The sequence below is a fragment of the Populus euphratica genome, unplaced genomic scaffold (genome assembly GCF_000495115.2).
Source record: "Populus euphratica unplaced genomic scaffold, PopEup_1.0 scaffold134.1, whole genome shotgun sequence".
Taxonomy (NCBI): domain Eukaryota; kingdom Viridiplantae; phylum Streptophyta; class Magnoliopsida; order Malpighiales; family Salicaceae; genus Populus; species Populus euphratica.
Genome location: NW_011500021.1, coordinates 528,938 through 541,865, shown reverse-complemented (window position 1 = coordinate 541,865; position 12,928 = coordinate 528,938). Strand labels below are relative to the sequence as shown.

Below are 12,928 nucleotides of genomic sequence, written 5' to 3'. Positions count from 1 at the left end.
ATACCAGAGGACCTTATAATATATTTCTTTTTAGATTGATATAAGAATTGATCTACTGTAATAAAAGTTTGGTACGTGCCTAAGTAGCTATTTTAAAAAAAAACAACCAAAATTCAAAACTGTGTTTTTCAAGGAATATATTCTCTTAAAAATAAATTGTTTTTTAATATTTGATTATTTTAACTAAAAATCATTTAACAGTATTTGATATGCACAATAAAATAAAATAAATGTGTAAACTAAAAAAAACCATGTTTTTGTTAAACCCAATCAAACTTGTAAGACCCAATAAAAAAAACCTAGTTATGTAAGCTTCTAATAATTTATTTTATAAAATTCATGTTAAGACTAAAATTGTTTTATTTTAAAAAAATCAATACAATATAGTTTTAAAATAATTAATTTATTAAACTTAAACTCGAGATCTACGATTTGAGCCCGGCTAAACCTCTATCGCGTTATATAACTATTTTTTCCATTGATCTAGGCAATTAGTAATTTACAATTGAGCCGTGTTAAGTAGAGCTGGTAAATTTTTTCTTAAATTTAGCAAGGACCCGTACCCGACAAGGAGGTAGAATCTAGGCATGCACGGGTACAATAGATCCGCTACTTCAATGTGAGAGATAAATAATTGGCTGATAAACGAGAAGGAAGAGACCAAGAGAAAAAACAGGAAAAGAAAAGGCTAATTAATGAGAGGATATAAGGAAGTGGTTAGAAAATGGAAGTTATGGAAGCAACGACTAGCATTCTGCAAGGGGCCAAGTTCACGTGCATATCACATGGAGAATGGGTCTCGTACGGCCAGAATGATTCCTTCGAGGGAGGGGCCCATTGGGGGAGAAATAGAAGGATTTATTTATTATTGGAGACTGTTTAAGAAGAACACGTGGGACAACTCTATCACTCACCAGTGGGGACACCCACGATCATCACCCGACATCCTGTCGCTAATCATCATCATCGTATCATCACCCCTGATCATCCCCGTCAAATAAAATGCATCACTTTCCATCATGCCCCGTGCGCCACACGGACGGTCATGATTTCGTTTAGAGATATGATTCTTCGTGAGACAGAGAGGGCTGGGCTCTTTTGAGATTTATTTATTTTTTTGTACATTTACCGATTCCATATATGGGGATTTTTGGGTCATGCTGACTGTCTCGTTAAGCCAAATACGCCTATGCATGCATTTTCCCCCTATATAACATCAGCCTATTTCCTGGTGGTGTTTTTACTTTTTAGGGGATTCCCAGGCTAATGGTTTACTTGTTCATTAAGCTAAAAATAAACTCATCTATATCAAGACAAATAATATTTAAGAATGCGGTCATAATTATTTATAAAATATTAAAATAAAACATTAAGCTAAAGCCTAGCTTCAAGATCAAGATCGAGGAGTAGATTTTCCTCCTCTTGTTGTTGGAATACAGAGCTTGGAGTGGTAGTGGACGTGGTTAAAAGACAAAGAGGCCCTCGGTTTGTAGACAGGTTGATTGTGTTTCCAATTCCCTATAAAGTGCGAGTTGATTTCGCTAAAAAAGGAGGCGCTAAAAGTCAAATACAAATGATGCCCTCTTTTACCATTGGAACATGATGATGACTGCCATGATTTATGGACTCTGCAGTTTTTGTTTTTTTTACTTTCCAAAATGTGATGTCCCTAACTTTATTTGAGTTTTTCACATACAAAAATATAAAAAATTGAAAAAATAAATCCCATTTTGGTACAGAAACAGTGCTTTTGTATGTATAACACGCGTCATTTATAGATTGCTCATTTATTACATGTGTAATCAGTTCTTGCTTCATTTACTGTGTATTTATTACACGCGCAACCAATATTTATATGCTTTAGAGTACATTAGTTTTTTAACAGTGTTAATTTAGGAAATAAATTTTTTTAATATGCTCATGTGAAAAATACTCATTATTTGAATTAAAGGCATGTCAAAAAACCAAAAAATTAACAGTGTTGATTTAGGAAATAAATTCGTCTAATATGCTGATGTGAAAAAATACTTATTATTTGAATTAAAGATATGTAAAAAGTCTAAAAACCTAGAGAAAAATAACTGAAAAAATTAACTGATTTGATTTTAATTTTATAAATTTAAAACATAAAAAATTGAATTGACCTGAACCAAATTCAAACTAAAATTAAATAGTTTTTTTCTTAAAAAACTTAATCAGAATCGATCAGTTTGAACCAATTTCGGTTCGGTTTTATTTTTTTACAAAAACTTTTGATTTAGTTACTCTTTTTAATAAAAAATAAATTAAACAAAAAATAATCACATCTAATTTAAATAAATAGCATTACTAAAAAAACAGAAATAACATTTTTAAAAAGATTGTGCCATTAATATTGACACAAAATATAATTTTTTTTAATAAAAAAATCAAGGAAGTTGTTTTTTCAAATAAATTAGAGAGCTGTGCTATTTTATTTTAAAAAAAAAGAGCACTCCAAAGTCCATGAATTATGGCAACCATCATCATGTTTCAATGGTGAAAGTGGCCGTCATTTATAATGGCGCAACCTTGTTAATTTAAAAATAACTATTTTTTGCATGGTTCCGCCACCCTCATTTCCACAACCTTCCTAGAAAAATAATTATTGCTACTCTAAAATCGAATTGGCACAATATATTTTTTGGGGTCATTATGCAACCTTTTAATACATGTTATTTTTTTTAATTCTCTATAACTATGATGTTTTTCCAAATAAATTCGGGCATCATGCTATTTAAGAAAACACCTGTCGTGGTTACCGTTATTCTTCTTAAGCTGTCCCATGTTATTTAAATTAACGAGGAATGCCGACTTGAATCTCAATTGCCTTGAAGTCTAAAAGTCAAGGACAGCGCGTGGTGTGCAAAACTTCATCGTAAAATGGAATATCAAACAATGCCGCAAAGACGATTACTTGAGCGCTTTGTATTTTTTGTTTTCCAACTCTTTTGAGCCATGGGGATTTTTATATAATTTTATTAAAAAATATAGTTTTGTAAAAAAAAAATCCCTTCGATCGAGGATGGAAATAAAACCTGAAGAGATAGATCCTTTCAACTACCCTCCTAGAAGAATACATATTTCTTGACGATGGTAAACCTTCTTTTTTACACCCTGCTCTCTTTTCTTTCCTTTTAAATAATTCTATATGCTATACTTCTTGTCTTAAAAAGTCTAAATAATTGTGGATTCTGATCTATATAATCTTAAATTCATGACTTTATTTGGTTTTTTCACACCCAATCATTATTTTTTTTTTTGTTTCTTATTTGTGTCTGAAAGTTCGTTCAAGAATCCATGGTGGATTGAAGAGCACATTTACTATCAAGTAGGTTTGGTAGTTCAGCTCACTCCCCTGTTAATAAGTGTTGACAAAAAACTCATAGGATCGAGACACGTATAAAAGAGTTCAATTATAGACAACTAGGGCGTTTTGGGAACTTACTAGAATGTTCTTAAAATGCAAGGGACAAGATGCTACATGAAATCTTTATAATTGCTAATATTGTAATTAACGACTTTGTGTTTGTTCGATAATTTCAATGTTTATATATTTATTATTTTTATCCGAGTCTTGCATAATGACAATGTATTGTTATTTATACCACCAAGATTGTATTTATTTATCAAAAGAAACATGTTGTCTTAAAAAATAACTAGGAAGGCAGAATTGTATTGAAAGATATTTGAAAGTGTAGTAGTAATTATTTTTTAAAGTATTTTTTACTAAAAAATATATTAAAATAATATTTATTTTTAATTTTTAAAAAATATTTTAACATTAATACATTTAAATGATTCAAAAATATAAAAAAATAATATTAAATTATTTTTAAAATTTTTAATAAAAGCGATTTGAAATACAGCATGCATGATTGTCAAGGATTGAAGTGGTTGGAATTCTTGCAAAATAAGCCCGTCTTTTGCGTTATAAGACACATAAAATTAAGACAATATATAGAAGGGGAAAGTGATTGAAAATACTAATTAATTAGATAGTGCAAGCACTAGGTAGAAGTAAAGAATATTAGAATAGTAACTATTTAGGTGATGATCAAGTAGTAAAAATTGAAATCAAGATGTTTATTCTCTCTGTAGTTTTAGGTTTGAGTCCTTAATTATTTATATGATAGCCACTTGAGATTTACATGATCGTTAACTTTAAGATTCATAGAATTAATTGTGGTGAGTATAAACTGGTCCAGACATCTACGTTAATTTAAAAAAATACACATAGGGAACCTAAGCCCGTGCATGTTTATACAATTGCACACGTCTTATTGCATGGTAATAAGGGTAAGATTGTACATTCCCATGTCACCAGACTGTACCAGATTCTTAACGTGGACAAGATATTAGCGAGCTTCATATCATGACAACATAGTTATTGTCTTTAATCCAGGAAAAAATAAGTTGGAGCTAGTGCTTGTATTTAATGAACATGCTGTTTATATTTGTGGTTAGGCTTTTTAGATTCTGGCAGGATACACTTGTAAACTTGTTAGGTGTTTTTTTCAGTTTTTTCTATGGATCAAGTGACAGATTTTTACAATAAATATTTCCAAACATGGTGAAAATGCATTGATGGACGGTGCCAAACTTTTTTATTCTTACATTTTTTTTCTATTTAAGGAAATTTCTTAAGCCAATGAACTACGTTATTCATGCTGCGTGAAAGAGGACACCAAATTTTGCACTCGTTGATAACCATATGACATCTCTAGAACTGAAAATGAGGTTTCAAATTCAGTATGGTCATAGAAAGTATTTCTCAGACTAAAATATTTGAAAGTAATAAAAAGAAATTAGTACAATTTAGTTGGTTGTCACACTTCCAATAGTGCAATCAAAGAATTTCACAAATTAGCATATGTTATCAGTTATTATTTAAAGTTTTTTTTATTTAGAATTTTATTAAAATAAAATTTTTTATTATTTTTAAAAATATTTTTGATATTTTCACATCCAAGCAATTAAAAAAGCATAAAAAATAATTTCAGATAAAAATGTTTTTTTTTTAAAATATACAGTGTTAGATGTATTTTTAATTAGTGATTTAATGTTTTAATATACTAATATTAAAAATAAATTTTAAATAAATTATATTATTTTATTTATATACAAAAATTATTTGAAAAAGCAATGTGATAGCTCAAAATCAAACACCAATTGCAGTTAGGGGACGTGATGAAAACTTGTCATTTTGAGTCACGGTGTAAGTCACTGATTATTTATTTTTCAGTTGATTGTTCATTTTTTTTCTATCTGGATTTGTTTTATATCCTGTCTTGGGTGACTCAAATTTATCACCATTTATTTATTTATTTTATAAAAAAATAAAAATAATTAAACAAAATTTGGCTAACATAAATTACAAACCTATTAATCATGACTATTTACAAAATATAATTCGGATATGCCAAACTTTTTCAACACAACTCGGAAAAAATCACGAGTAAAAATAGTCATATTATACCTTTTTTTTAAAAAAAAATCTTGTTATCTAAAGTAGTTTAAATAATAAATGCTTTTTTAACAGTGATAACTCCTGGAATATAATAAAAAACAAGTCAGTATATGATAGAAAACATGTAAAATAAACTAGTCCGTTCCTACTTCCCTTGTGATTTGTGCCGTATTCAGAAACTGATTTCAATTACTTCCTTTCTTTTCTCTCAAACACAGGATTGAAAAATTAAAAAGAAAAAAATAAAATTGACAATCTAAATAAAATTTTAAAATTTAAAATTTACCATTTATTTTTTCTGTATTTTACGTGATAATCCTCTCATTTTTTATTTTATATTTATGCTATAATTTAAAATTTTATCTTATAAAATTAGGGTATAAAAAGATTAAATAAAAAATAAGTCCGGGGAAAAAATCTCAAGAAAGATTGACAAAAATAAAAAAGAAGTGTGGCTTCGATGTTTATTATGAAGCACAATTACAAAAACAAATGATATAGTATATTTGTTAATAATACGGTACGAGGAAATTACTAAGGTAAATAATTTTGCTGGCACCTGGGGGTCGGGTATGATGGTATGGGTTCAAAAATGAGCTAACTACGGGGAGTTAGGGCGGTGTTCTACACGCACCGAGAAAGGAGATGGATGTGAACGAAGCTGATTTAAGGAGGAGTTCAAATGATTGTGAAGAAGTGGGTGTCGGGGCGTGAAGGGACAAGATGACACGCACGACTTTGTTGTTCGGATGGAATAGTGGGGTCCACGGATATACAGCAAAGCAGAGACAGTGGGAACCACAAGGGGGTGTGAGGGCACGTGTCCCCAGGCAAGACATGTTGGTCCACGTGAGTTCGAGAGGGAGGCCTTAAGAAAGGAGGTGTTTTCTTACACGCTTTCCTTTATTTCGCGCACCCTCTCATCCCACGTTAACTCCACTCTCCCTTGTCTCCTCTCTCTCTCTCTCACCCACACACATGCATCTGAAAAGTACAAAACTCAGCTGTTCGCTTTCATTGCTTGGGACTTTATCTACTTGGCTCATCAGCTCCGAGCCTTTCTTTAAGCTATATTTCTACTAAATTTTCATGAAGCACGACTTCCAGGGGTTGTTGTTACGATAATAATAATAATTTTTTAAAATATTTATTATTTAAAAATTTATTAAAATAAAAAATTTTATTTTTTAAAATTATATAGACATCGACACATTAAAATGATAAAAAATAATTTTTAAAAATAAATATTTCATTAAAAACACTATCTACAATATAATTTTAAACTTTCATTTTGTTGTGTATGAATTATTTAAAATTGTTTTTATTCCTTATAATAATATTCAAAGTTGGTTTATATTTTATTTTTAATATATATATATATATATATATATTGATTTATGAGATAAACAAGTATTAATAAAATAATATTTATAACTTATTGCTTGTTCTGCTGTGAATATACTCATATACTTACTTAAGAAAAAAAGACAGATTATAAAATAAATTATTCTGTTTTGTTTTAAAATGAAAAATATAATAAATTTTATCTTGACTAGTAAAAAACATAAAAGATCCAATCTGATCATAGATAATTAAAATAATATGTGTAGTTAAAAGTATCAAAACAAAGCAGAGACATTGCCTTTAAATTTCAAGTAATTATTAGTACAGAATACGAAACCAATTCTAAATTATTTTTTATTAAATTTTAGACTGGTCATGAACTTATAAGAATTAACTTTAAAGACATTCAAGTCATTATTATGCCTGAAAAGACACTATAACTGGACAATTAATTTTATAACAAAAATTGTTATTTTATATAAAAAAAATTATACGTGATCATGTATGTAATTATTGCACACGACTTAAATTATAATCATTTTTTTCTTTTTTCAACTAATTATTATTATCTACTTTAAATATATTTTTCATTCAATAAAATTTAATATAGTATATTGGACACGGAAAAAAAATATTTTTTTCTGAAAACAGCGCCATGATGAATCAAAATATGGAATATTTTATATTATTAGTATATGATAATAGATTGTACAACTCTCTAATCACTAAATTATAGCATATTAGATACAGACGGCTTTAACAGAATCATTCTGGCACGAAGTCATGATTTGAAGCCGACCAAGGGTTTCAGCTCGAAGCCATCTCGGTACATTAAAACATTATTAGACCCTGCAGTGCCCGTACTCCCCCCTGTGCTCCGTCAACTGCACGCTCTTGCACAGCTTGAGAGTGCGGCTGCACAGGAATTTCCATTTTTTTTTTTAAGAAATTCAAATTAATATTTTTTATTTTAATATGCTAATATTAAAAATAAAAATAAAATAATTTAATATTTTTAAATAAAAAAATACTCCAGACAAACATCTGCTATGAAATAGCAACATAGGCTAAATATCATGTCTAAATCAAAGAACTTCAAATACTCTTGACAAATGATAGTTGAGGCTAGATTTAGTTTATAATTTTAAGATTACAAATTCAAATTTTTTTCCGCAACTTTTTTAATAAAAAAATAATAATTTTCTTTCTTAATTAGTAAATAATCAATTATATTTTTGAGTGGTTTTAAGATCCTATTTATATTTGTATTTTAAAAGCCTTTTGAAAAAAATAATTTTTTTATTCTTTTCTTGTTAAATAAATATTTTTATTTTAATATGCTTCTATTAAAAATAAAAAATAATTTACTATATTTTAAAATAAAAAACACTTAAAAAACATGAACATTATTATCTGAAATATGTTTTGATATCCTATTTATTTTAACATTTTAAAAATATTTTTTAAAAAATAAAAAATATTATTAAAATCAGCTTACTATGGGCACGAGTGTGGAAGACGTGCACTAACACGATGGAGGATAGGCTTCAAGCAAATGAAAGGAGAGCTAACAGTATTATTAGAAAAGTGCATGAAAGCGAGGCTTTTGTCCGGTAACACCTTCCTCGTGCTTAGCGCTTGAGGAAATGGTTTTTTATTAAAAAAGATTGGGGAAAATGGAGGCCCCACGTGTGATGATCAATATAAAAGTTGATCTGTCTCTTCCAATCATCACCATCCACCCTTTGATTTGATGGTTGTCTAGCTAGCTCAACTGGCTTGGCCCACTTATGTAATGAGCACAGGATAAGATGACCTAGTTTGGTATTCTGACCATTGGATTTTTACCCTTATTTAATCACAACCGCTGGTTAATTGGAGGGAATGTGATAAGTGTGATATGTGCTCAGGTGTGAAGTGGACCCACTTTGCTAATGCCGTAGATTCGTAAGATATGCACAGGTGTATTTGGGTAGCATCTAACAGTGTTTTTAAAATTCTTTAAATTGTAAATTATTTTTTAAAATCTTTTTAATATAGCTATATCCAAAATAAATTTTAAAAAATATACTTTTAAGAAAAAAATAAATTCCATTATACTTCCCAACAATATCTACCTTCTTTAATTTAGGGTTTATTAAGTTAATAAGGTGTTATTTTTTTATTTTAATATGCTGAAATCAAAAATAAATTTTAAATCTATCATAAAATATTATTTTATTATTTTTTAAATAAAAAATATTTTAAAAAATAACTGTAATACCATTCCAGCAAAAATCTTTAATGTTTTCCTGGTGGTTTCACTGGGGTAGCATATAGGAGGACAATTGCTCCACAAGTTGAACGTGCTTAGCAAATTTTGATCATGTCAAGTATATCATGCAATGCTGCTATTTTTTGTCATAACTAATATAACATAATACATGGTTGTTTTGAGATTTACGAGGTATTTAAGAGTGTGATTTAATCATGTTTTTTAAAATATTTTTTTAAATTGAAATTTTGTAATGTTTTTGAATTATTTTGATTAACTAATATAAAAAATAAATTTTAAAAAATAAAAAATATTAATTTAATGTATTTTTCAATAAAAAATAATTTTAAAAATATCCTCTGCTACCATCTCACACACCCCCTTCCGCTTGATAAGTTGAAGGTTTGGATAACATGTTGATTGCATTCCCTCACAAATAAGTAGATTAACTTTTTTTCCCCTACCAAAATAACATTGTTTAAATAAAAAAACTCATTTGAAAATAAAACTGTGTACATTGTAGATGACACGTGAGTTTCATGTGCGAAGAGCAAGGGAGGAGTTGCTTGCATCCTGTCAATTTCTCAACGGTGCTGATTTAAGGATTTAAATCTGAGTACGATGTAATGAAAGGGCTGTAGAATTTATTAGGGTTCTGTCCGCCAAGGCTAACATTTCTTCGTTCGTCGCCTCTGTTTCATTTATGGTGTGAAGAAGGACTCTAGACCCACACCCATCATTTATTATTATTTTATATTCCAAAAGTTGTTGATATCTCCGGGAATTAAATGCCAGCAATTTAAAATTTATTTATTTTTAAAAAATTATTCCAATGCCAGCAATTTAAAATTTATTTATTTTAAAAAAATTATCTTCTATATTTTTAAATATAAAATATATTATTTTAATATATTTTTAATAAAAACCGGTACTATATTCATAGACACCCTGCAGTTTCATTATAGCGTTTATACTTGATTTATTTTGAAATAAATTTAAAATATTTCGTCGCTGTATTTTAGTTTTGTTGCCAACTAAATGATTTGTTATTAAGTTTTATCAATAATAAAGTGAATTGGATTGGTACGGAACAAGATACATTCAAATCCACCATTAATTAATAGCATTAAAAATAACCTAATCGATAATATAAATGTTTTTGGCAGGGACGAAGTTTTAGGTCAATCTAAAGCAGAAGATAAACACTGAAGCGAATATTAATGGTAATCCATTCACCATGGCCACAAATCCATCCCTCACTTCACTAATTAAATTTTTAATATTAACACATTAAAATAATAAAAAATTAATTATATTTAAAAAAACACATTAAAATAATAAAAAATTAATTATAATTTTTTTTAAAAAACAATTATTCAACTAAATACCGAGAAGGCTATTAACCATGGCATGGTAAAGAAGCAAGCTAGAGTTTGGGTAAATCGTATTATTATATTTATATACGGAGGCAAAAGCCATGATTGAGATAATTGGACTTACTGACAAGAAGTCATGATTGAACCTCAGACACACCACCACTCCCCATTCCTCTCTTTTCTATATAATCCCCCACACGCACTCTCTTCCAAACCCCATCCTCCCTCCTTCACGTGTACTCAGCAGCTCTCTCTCTCCCTTCTCTCTCTGAGAACCAAAACAGAGAGACCTGAACCTTAAGCTTTCTTTCCTGCCCTTTTGTATACAGAAGTAGGTTATATAAATAGCAGGTTTCTGGTTTTCTCGTGGGCAAAGGAAGAAGATGATGGCTGGGAAGGAAGATTTGGGTTTGAGTTTAAGTCTTAGTGTTCCTCAAAATCAACATTCTCTGCAGTTGAATCTCATGCCTTCACTGGTTCCATCCACTGCTTCTTCTTCTATCTCTGGGTTCCATCCTCAAAAATCCCCATGGAATGTGACCTTCCCTTCTTCAGGTATGCCCTTTTCTATTTGTAAAACAACGCCCCCCCCCCCTCCTCTTTTTGGATAAATTCAAGATCAGCATGGCCTCAAGTTTCAGATCCAGATTTGTATCTTCTCTTTTCTACCATCTTCTCTTTCATTCTCCCTCACTTTCCCAAGAAACAAACACATTATGAAGCCTTTAAAAAAAAAACTATTCTCCTTTCTCTCTCTCTTTTTTCAAATAAAGTAAATTAAGTGCTCTTTTTTTCTATTCCGCTAACTTTTATCAATCGCTTTCAGTCAACTTTTCTTCTATTCACACAACACAAAATCCTTCTCGAGTTCTTTTTCTCAAGATCCAAACCCACAAAATATGTAACTTGTAATCTCTGACAAATTCAAGCAGCATTTCAAACTCAAATTCATCTCTTTCATGCAGATCCAAACTCCAATTCATACCGGGCCGAGACAAGATCGTTGCTTCGAGGAATCGACGTGAACAGGTTACCATCAACGGCTGATTGTGAAGAGGAAGCCGGGGTTTCGTCTCCAAACAGCACGATATCAAGTATTAGTGGGAAGAGAAGTGAAAGAGAAGGTATTAATGGAGATGAGCACGAGATGGAGAGAGATTCTTCTCGTGGAATCAGTGATGAAGAAGATGGTGAAACCTCAAGAAAGAAGCTCAGGCTATCTAAAGATCAGGCTGCTATTCTTGAAGAGAGCTTCAAAGAACACAACACTCTCAACCCAGTAAGTGCTCTTGTTTTTTTCCTGAAACGCAGTCTCACTGTTTTATTGTTGAGAAATGGAGGAAAATACACAAAAACGAGTTTTTTTCCCTGTACTCTCGTGGGTCAGAAATAGATTATTGTTTGGAGGGTATTTTTGGTAATTAAAACTGACAATCGGTTGTTCCGGTTCCGGCAGAAGCAGAAGATGGGTTTGGCTAAGCAGTTAGGACTCAGACCTCGACAAGTGGAGGTGTGGTTTCAGAACAGGAGGGCAAGGTAGGAAATTTGCTATCTTATCAAGGGTATTTCTGGCCTTTCGTATATATTTTTGTTGATGTGTTATGGCCATCTCGAGTGGTTTTATCAACGCAAGAGTGTTAAATTTTTGCAGAACCAAGCTGAAGCAAACCGAGGTTGACTGTGAGTTCTTGAAGAGATGCTGCGAGAACTTGACAGAAGAGAACAGGAGGTTGCAAAAGGAGGTTCAGGAGCTTAGAGCTCTCAAACTTTCACCACAGTTCTACATGCAAATGACCCCACCAACCACCCTCACCATGTGCCCCTCATGTGAGCGTGTTGCAGCCCCCCCCACCGCATCATACACCGTTGATGCCAGGTCTCATCCCCATGTTATCGGTCCTACCCGTCATAGGCCCATCCTCATGAACCCATGGGCTCCGGATGCTCCAGTCACACGTGGACCAACACCGTTTGATGCCATCCGTCCTCGATCGTAATTACAACACGAAACCAAAGGCATCCCGGTCATTTGATTGATCACTGTCTTCAGCTAATTTGGGAAGGAAGGGAGCTGGTAATGTGTACGAAATGGAGGGGGGCAAGGAACAGGTGGAAGCGTCGCACCATGCTCCTCGTGTTCAAAGTCATAGGTCTAAGATATGGCTGTTGCCAAGGGCGATTCGGTGTGGGTCTTTCCTTGTTTTGTATTACTGACCTAGCAGTCTCTTGAAAAGATGGTTTGACATAATTAGATTATAGTCTGTTTCTAGGGGGTAGGTAAATGATTATTGCTCACGCACTTCTTTTCCTTTCCTAGATAGAAAGACCTTCGAAAGGGCAGGAAGAGGACTTTGGATGTAAAGAGCAGCCAGCAGTATTCTCATATTTATTTTAACCAAGTTGTGTTCTTGACTCTTTGTCATTGAATATTACAAGAATTTTCCTAGTATTGATTATGTTTTGCAC

The 12,928-nt window shown here is 31.1% G+C and overlaps 1 protein-coding gene across 1 annotated transcript; it reads left to right on the top strand.

Annotated features, from left to right (window-relative positions):
* The first annotated feature begins 10,612 nt into the window (after window positions 1-10,612).
* LOC105141919 (homeobox-leucine zipper protein HAT4) lies at window positions 10,613-12,928 on the top strand. Its single transcript, XM_011049313.1, has 4 exons — window positions 10,613-11,017; window positions 11,428-11,741; window positions 11,919-11,998; window positions 12,114-12,928. Exons 1-4 carry the CDS (start codon window positions 10,846-10,848, stop codon window positions 12,457-12,459), a joined length of 912 nt encoding a protein of 303 aa, XP_011047615.1. The 5' UTR covers window positions 10,613-10,845; the 3' UTR covers window positions 12,460-12,928.

Bases quoted from the DNA above. Each gene is read 5' to 3' on its own strand.
- LOC105141919 (XM_011049313.1), top strand. From the start codon at position 10,846: ATGATGGCTGGGAAGGAAGATTTGGGTTTGAGTTTAAGTCTTAGTGTT. The intron at 11,018-11,427 runs GTATGCCCTTTT...TCTTTCATGCAG, and splicing joins TGTGACCTTCCCTTCTTCAG to ATCCAAACTCCAATTCATAC. The intron at 11,999-12,113 runs GTAGGAAATTTG...AAATTTTTGCAG, and splicing joins TTTCAGAACAGGAGGGCAAG to AACCAAGCTGAAGCAAACCG.